The sequence below is a fragment of the Tiliqua scincoides genome, chromosome 5 (genome assembly GCF_035046505.1).
Source record: "Tiliqua scincoides isolate rTilSci1 chromosome 5, rTilSci1.hap2, whole genome shotgun sequence".
Classification (NCBI taxonomy): Eukaryota; Metazoa; Chordata; class Lepidosauria; order Squamata; family Scincidae; genus Tiliqua; species Tiliqua scincoides.
The window spans coordinates 93293322-93308752 of record NC_089825.1 but is presented as its reverse complement, the minus strand read 5'-3'; the positions used below and the strand labels follow the sequence as shown (position 1 = coordinate 93308752).

The following is a 15431-nucleotide window of genomic DNA, read 5'->3' as shown; positions in this document are numbered from 1 at the left end:
GAACTTTTGGTTTACACGAGGAAGTGTACGAACAGAGCTCCTTCTCATGTACTTAGCTACAGCAAATTTCACATTCCTCATAAATCTGGGCACACCCTTGCAACCTGACTATGTCTTCCTTCTTCCCTGCCCTTTTTATTTATAGCTCACTCTTATATTTTCATGATAGATATTTGATGTGACCCTCTGGCCGTAAAGTTTGAAGATCCCTGTCTTAGGCTATTGGTAAAGATTTGTGTTTCTGATGAGTAAGATTATAGCCGAAGTGGACTTACTTCTGAGTAAGGTAAATAACACCATTTTCAAACACCTCCAGCTATTGGTGATTATCAAACATGCCTTTTTTGGTGGTGGCCTCTAAGGCGGTGTTTCTCAAACTGTGGGTCGGGACCCACTAGGTGGGTCACAAGACAATTTCAGGTGGGTCCCCATTCATTTCAATATTTTATTTTTGATATATTAGACTTGATGCTACCATGATATGTGACTGCATTGGTGGAAATGTTATAGACTTGTACTTTTAACAAACTACAATGTATATTCTTTTAACAATGATAGTAAAGAAAACTTACTCCTGGGTAAGTGTGGGTAGAATTGCAGCCTAGGATAGTCAAAAATGTTCCTGCTTGATGATGTCACTTCCAGTCATGACATCACTTCCAGTGGGTCCCAACAGATTCTCATTCTGTCCCAGTGGGTCCCAGTGCTAAATATGTGAGAACCACTGCTCTAAGAACATGCCTAGCTTCCTAGTACAGCAGACCTGGGATTTTGCCCATTTTAAAAGAATAGTTAAGGCCTCTAAATACAAGCAAACTTTTAATTCTCATCAGTTTGGGGCACTGAAACCCAAACCAGCTCTCATATCAGCTCTTGGTTTTACTTGAGCTAAGACAAAACTTCAGAAACAATAATTTCACTCTTCTCCTCCATTGTTTTATTTGCTTTGCTATCGATTTTATCTGTATTGCTGAAGGTTAATTACACCCTGCTTTGGGAATCTGTTGATTGAAAAGCAGGCTAAATATTGCCGAAAGAAACAAATGATTTGAGATAGCTTAAGGCCCCAAGTGGTGGTTCAAAGTTTCCTCTCTAATGGTTGAATCTTTTCCCCCTTTCAGGCTGCGGTCATATAAGGGGACAGGAAATCAATTAATCCAACTCCCTACTGCCTCCTAGAGCCCGATGCCAAAACTGCAACGTTTGTGAAGGCTCCTTTCTCTACTTTTGAACATTTATACAATTAGCAAAATACACATTCAGGGCTGGATCTCCTATGAAACCAATGAAGCTAAAGCTTCAGGGCCCTTAATTTTGAAGGGGCCCCAGAAGTGACTTTAGTCCACACTGCTTAAAAATTTTGGGTCTATTGTATGAGAAGGGGTTTTAAAATAAATCATTATAATAATTGCATGACTCTAATTGACTTTAACCTAGACCTCATTGCTAGTTGCCCCCATAATAGCCCAAGCTTCAGGGCCCCCCCAAATGTAGGTCCACCACTGCATACGTTATTGTAAAGTGGTAATTCCTTACCTTTGAAAAACAACAAATTCATTGATTTTTCAGTTTTGGAGGTCAAGGCTGCAATTCTAAACACTTGCTAGGGTGGAAGTGCCACTGAACAGTAGGGCTTACTTCAGATTAAACATGCAAAGAGTTGCACTGTGTGATCCTATGAAAAGCTAGGCACACTCATCACTGCATCTTACTGGGCTATATACAGTACTTAAACCCCATTTTTGTCCTGCCCACAGGTGTAGACATCTGGTCCCTATTGCGTATATGCAATGTTGGGCAGAAATGGCTTAAGCCCACATGGCATAGGAATATGTTTGAATTGTCAAAATTATACTCTAAGTCAGTGTTTCTCAACATTTGTCCTCCACCGTACCACTTCACATAGTCCACCTTTTCAATGTACCACCATGGTAATGACATCATTACCAGTTACTTCAGGGTTGGGAGACCAGATGCAATGCAACAAACACCAATTAGATGCTCAGGGTGGATGGGAGGGCTTTTTCAAGCACGGAAAAGCACGTTTTTGTTGTGTCATGTTCCTGGTCTTGCTGCTGGGCCAGCAAGTACCACCTGATACCACCTCAGGTATCACTGGTGGTACCCATACCACTGGTTGAAAAACACTGCTCTAATAGAATCAGATCCACTGCGAAATTAAACATTCTTTGGGTTTGCTGTTTTAAAGGAAGCTGTGATGATAGTTTTAATAAATACACACTGCTTTAGAAGCCAGACTACTCAGACTAAGTGAACAGTATATAATAGAAACCTTCAGCAATAAGGTAAGCCTTGGACAGTGAATCACGATGGAAGAATACAGGCCATACCAGTATACCTGCAAATGTACCTCTTTTCACTTTTGAGCTAATGAAGGACATATAGTCTGTACTCCCATTGCCCATAGAGTACTGCTTTCTTACCTCACATTGAAAGCTCTACAACCTCACTTAACTTACCAGTTATATCAGGGCCCCTCATGTATCACCTCTCCCTACACAGGCCTTTTGGGATAAGAGACTGACCAACACACACACACTGCAGTCACATTGCACACAAGAGAGTCACAAACTCTGGCAGACGTTTATTTGTTTCTTATCATTTAAGTTTGCCTCCTTTCCGGTTCTTAAAGAACTTAAAGGTTCGACTGTTGTGGTTTTTCTTCCACGGGAAAGACAAAGACAGCAAGGATAAAGGTAGTACAAGTAGAGCAAAAGAAATAGGTATGGGGCATCCAGTATAGCAGGGACGTGACGTGAGGAATGGGGGCATGCACTAGACTCAATGGCTTGACTTACTCTGAAAGGTCTACTGAGCCACTTGTTGGCTTCTGTCCTTTCACAAAAAGCTTCCTGTACATTTTCAAACTTTTTCTCCAGAAAAAAACTAAAAACCTGATTTTCTTTAAAGAAGGAAAAAAAAAGGGAACAGTGATTTTCACTCATATAGTAAACAAGAATCCTGGTACTGTTTAACAGTTGAAGAGGTAGAAGCTGGAGATGATTTCCCAGAACATATCCTTAGTAGAAGCAGCTTCACATGGGGAACTTCTATCAGATCAGCTATTAAAGACTCTGAAGCCCAATTTAATGCTTTACAGTCTTATATCTCCGCTTATTACAGCCACAGCATTAGTCTCTATGCAGGTTCAATCCACGACTCCAGCAGTTCCTTAAGCTAACTTTCCTATACACTAAGAACGCTACACACTCTTTTCTCTATTCCTAGTGTCACTCAACAATTTCAGAGCTCTAACCCATATCTTCAACCTGATTCAGAAAATCTCATTTTCTTGCAGACATCACTGTGGGAGAAGAACAAACAGGAAAGCTTTGAGAAGGTAGAGAAAAGTGGGTCCTGCCCCTCCCTCTTTCTCACTTGATTAAACCCACATGGTTGCAAGTTCAACTGCTCCAAAGCACCTCTTGACTCCCAAAGATTCCTCTTGCCAATATACATTTTGGCAGGACATCTTTGGCTCTTGGGGGCACACAGATCTGCACGCCTGCCCCAACTTCCTCCAGAGAAGCCTCTCTCAAGAACACACAAACTTCAGGCTGCAGCCCTGATATAAAAAGGCAACGAACAGAAAATTCTTGCTCAAGCCAGGGGAACTTACTGCAAGGCATGAGCAGAAATGGCTTTTAGAAAAAGATCGCACAGCTACAGAGAGGAAAGCTCTACTAGGGCTTGCATAATGGCAGTTGTGCTTCTGTCCCAGAATTTATACCACTGTTTGTCATTGGCTGAGAAGAAGTTGTCATTCTCACATGCTGCTTATCAACCCACCCCCCCCCCCCCAGCAAGTAATTTGGCTGGTCACTGTTGGAAATCCCAGCAAGGCTATTCTACAGCCTAACGGATCATGCCAGGAGGAGACCCTCCACCACTTTGTACCACATCCTTTATTCCATAGTGTCCCAGCACTTGCCAAGTCTTTAAAAGCAAAGGGAAAGCTGGGAATCCTTATTTTCCTGGAGGAGAGAGAGCAAAGGTGTCAGAAAGTTTGTTTCAAGAATGGCAGTGTAGATGGGAGTACGCCACAGTCTCCTCCCCATGACACATGCAGCCAGCAGAAAGGGGTGGAGTAGTGTGCTTCAGGGCCAAATGGGGTGATTTGGTGCCAAGGATCATGTGACGGGGGTTAGCCAGTTTCCAGCTTCTTCTGTCTGAGGTACAACTAGCAGCAACTCACAGGGGCCTTGAGATAGCACCTCCTGCAGGAATATCCTGTAGAAAAAAGGAAAAAAAAATTGGTCAGGGATCTAAGAGGAACTATGAAAGACTGGCACAGCTGCAGCCCAGAGAATGTGCCAATGCTCAATTCTGGAACTCCAGCAGAGGAGCAGTGGCTCCTCAGCTCAGTGGCTGAGCAAATAACAGTGGGACATCGGTATCCGCAAGGGATCCATTCCAGGATCTCACCCCAAGATACTGAATTCTGCAGACAGTGAAAACTGCTAGGGGGAGAACTCTGCCAGCAAACAGGAAGTGCCTTTCAGAAGCCTCTTGTCTTGTCTCTGTGGCCTTCCTTCCAGTGTGGGATCTGCGCTGTCAAATAGATGCCAAGCCTGTGGACAGGGAGCAGCCACTGTACTTCAAAAGCAGATGGTCCTAGGTTCAGTCTTCAGCATCTACACATCAAGTTGGGAAAGACTCCCATTTGTAATTCTGAAGAGCCAATGCCAGTCACATAGACGATATTGAGCTGGATGGACTGATGGCAGAACTTCCTGTCTCTTCCAGAAGTAGCTCCCACTACCCTCCAAATGATGACCTTGCCACTGCTCCTGGCTCTAGCCCCAAGGAAACTTGCCCATCCTATTTGGCACCAGTAAAGCCTCATCCACAGTGTGACATTCCAAGCGGAGTATGAAAATTTCAGGAAAGCTACTGCATTATTTTTTAGCAGCCGTAAAACACACCGCGCTGCCTTTGGTCAGACTTAGCTGGCTGTTTGGTTGAGAGGTTAATGCTGAGGCTTAGTGCTTTGATGCTCCAGCAACTGTTTAGATCTGAGTCTGGCATTTGTGTCTCGCGCCCCAGGATGCCAGGATGTGTTTGTTGCATTCCTACTGGCTGGTCTCTCTTCACTTTGTTAGCTTAGTATATCCCACACTGAACCCCCAGCTGTCTGTGTGGATGCACACCCACCAACTTTCCCAATCCACATTGTGCATTCAACAGAATAGTTCTTGATTTTTAAAAAGGACAAAAAATAAAAAAATAAAAAAATAAATGCTCTGGTTGCAAAAGCCAGTCAAGCTTCTATTTCAGCTGTTTTTATGTATTAAAAGACATTTGAAAGGATCTGATGGTGGAAAGGCAGGGTCGAAAAGGCAGTTTATGGTCCAAAAGAAAACCATAAAGAAAAAGCTACATAAATTTCAAAACACACAGACACAAAACGAAGGAGAGCTCACAATTCTGTAACAGGCAGGCAACAAATGGCAAACAGATCATGTTATTACTTGCCTAAAGCTCAAGGGAATAAAACAGTTTTCACAGGGCCTGCAAAATTTTAATCCGTGATATTAAAAAAAAAAAACCTGAACAAGTGAAAAAAAACAAGCACATAAGTGTGCCCAGGAAGGCAGCATTGGTAGGTTTGAACAAAAAAAAAAAAATTGTTTAATACAAGTGCTTATAAAAATGCCATTTTAGAAGATGAATTTCCTCCTGGGAATGAGTGAGAACAGGAAGTTCCTCTTCCAAGAGGGTTCCTGCTGTGACACACGAATACATCATTAAAAAAACACCAAGAACAATAAAAGTATGTTCCTTGCTTCGTATGAAAGTTGAAAAAATCATCATCTATTTAATTGTACAAACTTTCATTACAAAAAAAAATTTTTTTTTTATGGTCAACCAGGTAACCACTGTCATTTTAATATGGCACCTAAAAAATAGAAGCGTAGGGGCCAAATGGACATCTCTGAAGACGGTATACCCTAATTGGGGTGCTACCACAAAGAAGGCCCTGTTCTTAGTATACATAACCTTTAAAAATGGAAGCTCACTAAAGCAGTGTCTGAAAAGGGAGAACTGAGTGAAAAGGGCACTTTCTTACAGCGAAGGGCAGTTCTTCTGGTCCTAGTCCATTCTAGGCTTCGGGATGACCTCTTGTCAGAGGTGGAAACAGAAGCACAGATGATTTCAGTGTCTTATTCCTCATGTTTGAAACATCAATGGTTGCAAACATAAAAAGGGGGGAGGAGGAAAAGAAAGCACTATTCTGAGTCACTGTATGACGCTTAAACACCAACACATTTGTTGATTCTTAAGAAGTGCCACGAGACTCTTGGTTGTTTTTGCTGCAATAGATTAAGACTGCAACCCTATAGAGCAGTGGTTTTCAAATCTGGGTATCGCAACGCCCCAGCTTGAAGGCCCTGGCCTCTGCCTCCTTAAGGGGCGGGGGCAGCGAGGAGGCAGCAGCGCAACCCCCAGGATTGTGTTGCTAACGGGGCTGGAGGGACTGGAATGCACTTACCAGTCCCTGCAGCAGCCTCCTTGGGGTGTGGGGAGCCCCGAACTAGCGTCTGCAGGGCTCCCCGGCTCATCCGAAGTGAAAGTGGAGCGATAGCGCTCCACTTCCGGTTTTGTGGAAGTGAGGTGCGATCGCTCCACTTTCATTTTCTGCAGGCTGGGGAGCCCTGCAGATGCTCGCGCAGGGCTCCCTGCACCCCAGGACGGCTGCTTCAGGGACTGGTGAGTACATCCCAGTTCCCGCAGCCACATTAGCAATGCGATCCTGGGGATCGCGTCGCTGCCTGCCCCCCCCCCCATTCACAAGAACTTACAGTGGAGCAAACTCTCCAGGAGTGTTTGAAAACTTCTGCTATACACTTTCTTGAAGATAAGCCCCATTGAACACAGTGGGACATCTGAGTAAACATGCATAGATTGTGCTGTAATATGCCTCTCTCTCTAGAACAGCAGTCTCCAAAGTGGACTGCTCTGCGTTGGGAAAGGCTTCCCTGGTATGAATAGCACTTACTATTCTGCGGGGGAGCCTCAAGGTCGTGACATTGCTCTGCCCCGAACTGAGCCCCGGCTTGCCGCTTTTGGGGTGTGTTGCCCCAGCAGCCACTGCAGCTGGATTTCTGGGCAGATGCAGCAAACCGGGGTGCAGTTCGAGGGACAGTGGTGGCATATCCAAAAGACTCCCCCGTGGAGCAGTAAGCGCCACTCACACAGGGGAGGGGTTATGCAGGGTGCCAAATCTGGTCGTAGGCTGAACTCTGGAGATCCCTGTTCTAGATCAGGGGTGGCCAACCAACTTTATGGATCCTGGACCTTTAACAATTGTGCAGAAGAGAGAATTTCAGCAGGTGCAGCTTTCATCTGTGAGACGTTGGCCACCCCTGCTCTAGAAATTCTGAGTTATGACACACATCCCATGACTCCTTCTATTTATATCTTTCTGGTTTGAGCCCAAGCAATTTTTTGATGACAGAAGTGTGACTGTTCTCCAGAGCAGGTTTCACCCTCAAACTCAGAACTAGCCCATTCCGGCCACACCTCCACAGGTTACTGGAGTTACAGAGGAGCCTCAAAAGCGGCCACACCATCAGCACCTGAGCTCGGCTTCGCCGCCGATCGGAACTGGTGCCTTCAGCTTGGAGTCGAGGTTGTAGTAGGTTCCGTCAAGCTGACGCACAGCAATCCAGTGACGCCTCCTCACAGGAAGGGACAGAAAGCCCAGGCACACGTTGGATGGGACATTGATGATGAAGCCAAGAACGCCTGCTAGGGAGAGTTGCTCTAGGGACCTGTGGACCGAACAGACAGAGGGCTTGGCATGGAGAATATATTATTCTGGAAAGAGATGAACAGGCTGGAACTCTGTGGCATAGCACCTGGTTTGCTGGCAGATGGTCCTAGGTTTAATTCCTGGCATTGTTAGGCAAGGCTGGGCAAGACCCCCCTCCCCAAACCCTGGAGCGGGTCTGCAAAAGGCAATACTGAACTAAATGGATCAATGGCCTGACTCAAGAAGCTGCTTCACACAATTCAAGTGGGCCAGAGTGTGCCCTGAGGAAACAGGGTTCTATGATATCCTTAAAGCGAAGCAGCTCTCAACCTGGTCTGTGCCTGGATGGGAGACTCTGCAGAAGCCCTGTGTCAAACAGAATCAGTATGTAACACATTTTTCTAACATGCCAATATTGATCTGTATGGAAGAGTATCTGGGGCACTGCTCCAAGTTTTGCCAAAGGACAGGGAGGAACACCCAATCCGACACTAAGCTGCCGCTCTGCCACAACTTCCTACAGGATCTGCCTGAACCCATCTCTCATCGTTCTATGGCCACCACAAAAATGTTTCCCAGAAAGCACAGGCATGTGTGGAGACATGTGAATCTTTCTTACCCGGGTGGCCAGCTCTCTTTTGGCTAACCCTAATGCCATAACACTCTTAGGGCCCAATCCTATCCAATTTTCCAGTGCCAGCGCAGCTGTGCCAATGGAGCGTATGCTGCATCCTGTGGTGGGGAGACAGTCACAGAGACCTCCTCAAGGTATGGAAACATTTGTTCCCTTACCTCTGGGCTGCATTGTGGCTGCACCGGTGCTAGAAAGTTGGATAGGATTGGGCCCTCTGAAAGGCAGGGCAAGGCACTTCCGATAGCGACAGTAAGCATCTGCTGGGTGCAGGAAAGATGGGAGGTTGTTGCACTTACCTGCGTTTGTCCCACCAGATGGCTTCCAGCCCAACACTCTGCAGAGCTGCCATGATGACGTTGACGTCATAGTTACCTGTTCCCAGAAAACTGCGGTGGGGGTTCCACCTTGCATCTGGGGCCAGCCTACAAAAGAAAGAAGGAACCTATTGCAGAATAAGAGGCTTGGACAGATGAAGGACAAGGCACAGCGGACTAGGTGGGCTCCATACAGGTCTCTTGCTCCCACAAAGAATTCTGCCACTCCTTCCTTCAGCGGCTCCTTTGGCCTGGACCTGACTCTCAGAAACACCCGCATGATGCTACTTCTCATATTTCCTTCTCCATAAATTTATTTAATACATATCTGTACACAGCAACCCTGTGAGGTGGGCAAGATACAGACTGGCCCACTCAGGTCACTCAGGAAGCTTCATCAGTTAAAACCGGTTAAAACATCAACTACATCAGTTAAAAACAACAGTGCCCCCACCCCTCAAATAGTTTTAAGGGTGTAGTGAAAAAACCACTAGACCTCGACCTAGTGAAAAAAGACCTCTTTGGGCAATGAGTGCCCTCAGTGGCGTAGCTAAGGAGGGTGCAGAGGGTAGCAGTTGCACTGGGCATCAAGCTATAGGGGGGCAGCAAGCAGAGCTTGACACTAGTGAACAAAATTGTGAAAATCTTAGTATGTATACCATCATGTTATAGATCATTGGAAAGGTAACTTAATGCAGAATGCAGTGAAGCAAACTGCATTGGAATATCTCTATTCTATCAAAAGTTAAGGTCAATTAACCTGAATATGAAAACACAACTGCCTTTATGGAACAAAAAGTGGATTTGCTTAACTCAAAACTGACCTATGAGACTGATTGTTCTGAGCGCCAATGAAATGTTATAATGATACAGCATGGAACCAGTAACTTTTTATTTATTTACTTAATTAATTAAATCTGATTTTGACATTGAGAAGGAGCTACAAAATCTTCTTCGACCCCAGGTAGCAGGTAGATGCCTTAGCTATGCCACTGACTGGGGGGAGGCAGCAGAGCAAGTGGGTGGTGAGCTGCAAGCGGGGGGGGGGAGAAGGTGGGTTCCTCCCAATTTTCTCCTTTTAAAAAACCCGGCTGTGACATCACTTCTGGTTGTGTCCTCACTTCCGGGGCAACATTTTGAGCTTGGCACCGGGCTACACAATCATTAGCTACACCACTGAGTGCCCTAATCAAGGCCTATTCCTCACGACCTACAACTGCGGACCAGATAGTAGAGCCCAATATACCCTTGGGGCTTGGGTAGATTCCTAGAGGCACAGACGGTTAACTTGGTTCTAGCCCTTACAGAACTTGGAATAGGATATTTTGACATAACCCCTTTGTCTTCAGTCTCCACTAAGCTTATGTCTGCATTGTCTACAATTCTCCCTCACTTTCAGCTCCTTCTGCCACTTCCCTCAAATCAAGTTTTCCACCTCCTCAGAGCAAAGATCATCTTCCTGTGACTGTGATGCACCATGAAAACCAAGAACACTGAAGCTTGCTATGGTTATAAATCTTCTCTTACAATATTTCAGTTACTTCAAGCATACCCTGAATAGAACAGGCATCTATTGAACACAGTGTTTTGCATATGAGGTTTAATTTTTATTAATTTCAGGATTTATAAAGGCGTGTCCCTTCAGAATTATCCTTAACACACGTCAGGAACAAAGAATCTTTCCATACAGCTTCGCTCATGGCTTTTTGCCGAGAAATAATGGGCTCAGGGAAGCCTCATGGGCTTCGATATTTCCCCTGGAAGAATACTGTATAAATTGATGCTAATGAACACAACGAGACTGCAGAAGCAGCAGTATTTCAGCTGCCTAAAGGCTCAGGCTGTGTACAGTTGTTTCACAATCCAAGATATTATCTGGACTGTGCTAATTAAAATATTGCGAAGACCAGTGACATTAAGCCATTTCTGCTCAACATCGCATATACGCAACAGGGATCAAATGTGTATAACCTGTGGGCTCAGCAGAAATTGGTTAAGTGAATAAGAGACACGGTATTCAAGCATCTCATGCAGAACACCTGGTGGAAATGGAAAAGGTGCAGAAGACACTGACCAAAATTATTAGTGGGTTGGGGCACCTCCCTTTTGAGGAAAGGCTACAGTTTTTAAGCTCTTCAGACTAGAAAAAGGCCCCTGAGGGGAAACATGATTGAGACGTATAAAATTATGCATGGGCTGGATAGTGTGGATAGAGGGGTGTTTCCTTCCCTCTCACCCAACACCAGAACCAGGAGACATCCACTAAGACTGAGTGTCAGGAGAGTTAGAACAAAAGAAAATATTTCTTTACCCAATGTAATTAATCTGTGAAACTTCCTGCCACTGGATGTGGTGATGGCATCTGGCCTAGATGGCTTTAAAAGCGGATCGGACAGATTTATGGAAGAAAAATCATCACAGGTCACAAGCCATGATGGGTATATGCAATCTCCTGGTCTTAGAAGTAGGCTACCTCAGAATGCCAAATGCAAGAGAGTGACAACAGGATGCAGGTCTCTCTTGTTGTCTTTTGTGCTCCCTGAGAATCAGGTGGGCCACTGTGAGATACAGGAAGCTGGACAAAATGGGTGCTCCAGCAGCACTCTTCTTATGTTCACCTTGGGAGCTGACAGTTTCAGTCAAGTGGCCTTGCCCTGCCAGCTTCCAGTCTTACAAGAAGAGGATGACCCTCTCAGAAAGGGACAAATATGAGCCAAGCAGGAGGCCAGCATTCCACTGCTGTCCTTCAAAAAGACCAGGTTATCACAAGCAGACAAGCATGGACAACCCCACAACACCTGGGCCACTGCCCCCTTTGCACCAAATCCACCAGAAGAGTGGAAAATGTATGGAAATTCGGCTCCAACAAGGCTGTCTTAAGCTCTGCAAGTTTCTGTCCCTCCTCCCCACCTAAGGTTTGTCTAGCCCCTTCATGGTTAAGCTTTCGTTGTCTGTGTTGTGTTCCAAACAACACAGTCCTGGAACGTGCTGGAATCCCTAGCATGTATTCACTGCTGAAACAGAGACGCCTGCGTTGGCTTGGTCATGTCGTGAGAATGGATGACGGCCGGATCCCAAAGGATCTCCTCTATGGAGAACTCGTGCAAGGAAAGCGCCCTACAGGTAGACCACAGCTGTGATACAAGGACATCTGCAAGAGGGATCTGAAGGCCTTAGGGATGGACCTCAACAAGTGGGAAACCCTGGCCTCTGAGCGGCCCGCTTGGAGGCAGGCTGTGCAGCATGGCCTTTCCCAGTTTGAAGAGACACTTGGCCAACAGTATGAGGCAAAGAGGCAAAGAAGGAAGGCCCATAGTCAGGGAGACAGACCAGGGACAGACTGCACTTGCTCCCAGCGTGGAAGGGATTGTCACTCCCAAATCGGCCTTTTCAGCCACACTAGACGCTGTGCCAGAACCACCTTTCAGAGCACCATACCATAGTCTTTTGAGACTGAAGGGTGCCAATACATTTCGTTGTCTTGTTAAAGCTTTGTTTCAATAAGCGTTAGATGATTTGATTCAAGCTCCCCAGTCCTGTTGAGTTTAACTTCCTCTGCTCTCCACCATCGCAGTGTTTTAGTTTATTGCTACAAATGAGTTTTTATTGAATTATAGTATTTTGTTGGCGAGAGTTGCCTTGAGCACCCCATTGGGGAGTGGAAAGGAAAGATTAAAATTCCCAGATAAATAAATAAATAAATGTCTAATGGGCTGTAGCAAGGGATGCTCATCTTCTGCCAATCAACCGGTGTACAATTCCACGTCAAACAAAAAAATATGGATTGATAAGAACCTCACCTTTCATTTAAAAAAGAAAAAAACATTTCCCAAACCCAAGTCAATCAGAGATCTCCAGGGAAATCAAATCATTCCCCAACCCTCTTTCTAACCAACACCTAGCTGAGGAGGTACCAATCAATGCTGAGAAACCAAATTCCCCAGAATTTAAACATTGTGCTGAATGTGGCTGAAATGCTTTGCAACACTCTGATCTCTTTTCATTCTTGCTTACTTTCACAACTGGGACAAAACACACATAACCCCCTCTCCCCAAACTAAAACTGCTTTCAGGCTTGGTTGCTTGCCCATCCTTATGGCTCCAGTTATATGCACTAGTCCAAACACAGTTTCCAATAAACACTATACAAAGCCAGCCTAAGGACATAAAGCATTATTACACAATCAATTCTGAATCCAGAATAGGTTTCCTTCGCTTAGATTTTTAATTTTTGTATGGTGGCTTCAGATCTATTTTTTTTTTTTTTTTTGGCATTAGACATGGGCCCAAGCCAGGGGTTTTTGGAAAAAGGTTGTAACAGCAGCAACAATTTATCGGGCTCAAAAGGCTTGGGAGTTGATGGAAAGATCTTTTATGCAGAGAAAGTTTCTGAGAATTGAGAATTCCATATTGAGATACCAACATATCTCAAGTGAAACATGTTTCACCTACCTTTTGCAGATCTCATCAGCTGCCTCTTGGGTGAAAAGTCTCTCTTGAAGGACATTGTTGAGGGCATGAACGGCGCAAAGCTCGAGGCGCTGCCGCTCATGGTAAAGTCCAGGTGCTTCGTTTTGTCCCGCGTTCCCGGACATTGCGTTTGCCCAGGCCTTGAAAGGCCTTCCTTCAAGAGATCAGCCCTGGAGAGAAAACCCAAGAAACATGGATGAAGTCGACAGAAAAATTAATGCAATTCCCATTAGAGGCCAGCAGCCAAAGACTTGGTTAGCAAGTTCTATCTCCGCACACATTCACTTGCTTTTCTCACCCCTGCACCTCTTAGTCACACACAACTCTTGCCTCGGTACAGTCTGTCTCATGCTTTTCCTTCTCTGCCTCTCATTCCTCTCTAGGCCAGTCACAATAAACTGGGAAGTGTAAGAAAGAGGAATTATCATGGCTCAGTGCCTTCTTAAATCCTCTTCCAGCACCTTGCGTCTTCTATGTCACTGTTTAGATTCTCAGATTGGTCAATAGCAGCCAGAGACCTGCCTGCCACCCTGCCCCACCCTACTCTGACATCAAGGAAACTCAGGCCTGATGGTCACCATCATCACAAAAACAAAACAAAACATTGCATCACAATAGAAACTTGGAAAGCTAATGAGATATATGGCTAGAATGCTGGGCAAGGAGAACCTTCAGCTCAAAACACCACTCTTGGAAATTTATTGTTCACATTTTTATACTGCCCTTCTTCCAAGGAGCTCAGGGTGGTGTACACAGTTCCTTCCCAACTTTGGTCCTCACAACAACCCTGTGAGGTAGGTGAGGCTGAGAGATAGTGACTGACCCAAGGTCACCCAGGAAGCATCATGGTCTTCCAGATCTAAGTCCAGCTCCCAAACCACTACACCAGTGGTTCTCACACATTTAGCACCGGGACCCACTTTTTAGAATGAGAATCTGTCAGGACCCACCGGAAGTGATGTCATGACCAGAAGTGACATCAACAAGCAGGAAATTTTACATACTTTAGCGAGCAGAGTAGGTAAAGAGTGAATTTAAAATGCCAAAAACTTCAAAATACATTTAGAGGCAGAATAGAGAGCAGAGAGTCTCCTATGCATAGAGGTGTTTATGAGCAGGGAATCAAGGACAATGTTTATTGTGGAATAATAAAACAGAGTTAAAAAGATACGAAAGCCTTCACCATTAGCCCTCTCTCATCCAAGGCCACTGAAAAGCTTCTGAACCATTATATTAAATACAGTACAGACATCATCCCATAACAATAAAGAAAAAAAAGACATACTGTACTGTCATAAACATTTTTTTAGTTTAGTTAAAAGAATATTGACCTTTAGTTAGTATTAGTTAACTAAAGACCTTTCTTTAGTTAAAAGAATACATTTAAAAATTCAGTTGCAAACATTGTCACATTTTTTCAACCTGTACATGCCAGCTGTGATGCACAATTCAGCTCTCAAGCAAGGCGGTAAATACATTCCTGTCATTTCCTTCCAGAGTAAAACAAAGGAAGGATTAAATCACTTAAAATTAGTGGCCACCACCTTACACAGGCAAAGAAACCAGGTACCGGACCTGTAAAAAGACATCCATACAGATGACAAAGCCATAAACTGCATTTTAAGGACAGGGGGATTTACATGTCCCACCAGGAGAGTTTTCCTTGACATTACAACCAGGGTAGGGGAGTTGTGCTCCTTCACTCACAAGGGTGACAGCAGTCTGTACATGCTCTGAAATACTCTTGCTCTGAACCCACTCCTATTATCCACTGAGAGCATCGCACAGTATTGAAAACAGACTCCCAGGAGCAAGGACGTGTTCCTAACACCCCTTGTCAGTTTCAGCAACTCCCAGTTCCCAGCTGTGGGGTGGGGAGGAAGGGGAAAATAACTCCTTGGGGGGGCACCTCTCACTCAGACCCCCAACTTACCCCACAAGAGCCAAAGCTCCCCCAGCATGACCACACCAGAAACGGCTCCTAAGGCCAGGCTGACTGTGCAGTGGCAGGGGGAACTACTCTTCCCAGCAAGCACTTGGTGCCACCTTAGAGAACTACAGCTCCCAGCATGCCTCGCGGAGGGATGGGAGAAGAGGGAGAACTACAATTCCCAGAACGCACCATAAAGGCAATTGGCTAACTTCATCCTTGAGATGAAAGGGGGAGAGGGGAAGTAGAGGATGAGACATATCTGATCACAGCATTAGGGAGAATGCAAGTCTACTTTCATTGTGA

General features: G+C 45.1%; 1 protein-coding gene across 1 annotated transcript; it reads right to left on the bottom strand.

Annotated features, from left to right (window-relative positions):
- Window positions 1-2585: 2585 nt before the first annotated feature.
- JOSD2 (Josephin domain containing 2) lies at window positions 2586-15216 on the bottom strand. Its single transcript, XM_066628359.1, has 5 exons — window positions 15129-15216; window positions 13178-13365; window positions 8708-8833; window positions 7602-7796; window positions 2586-4251 (listed from the first exon to the last, which is right to left on the bottom strand). The coding sequence occupies exons 2-5, from the start codon at window positions 13318-13320 to the stop codon at window positions 4152-4154; spliced, it is 564 nt and encodes a 187-aa protein (XP_066484456.1). The 5' UTR covers window positions 13321-13365; window positions 15129-15216; the 3' UTR covers window positions 2586-4151.
- Between the last annotated feature and the right edge of the window lie 215 nt (window positions 15217-15431).

Bases quoted from the DNA above. Each gene is read 5' to 3' on its own strand.
- JOSD2 (XM_066628359.1), bottom strand. From the start codon at position 13,320: ATGTCCGGGAACGCGGGACAAAACGAAGCACCTGGACTTTACCATGAG. The intron at 8,834-13,177 runs GTAGGTGAAACA...TTTCTTTTGTAG, and splicing joins GCTGATGAGATCTGCAAAAG to GCTGGCCCCAGATGCAAGGT. The intron at 4,252-7,601 runs GTGCTGATGGTG...TTTTTTCTACAG, and splicing joins GGCGGCGAAGCCGAGCTCAG to GATATTCCTGCAGGAGGTGC.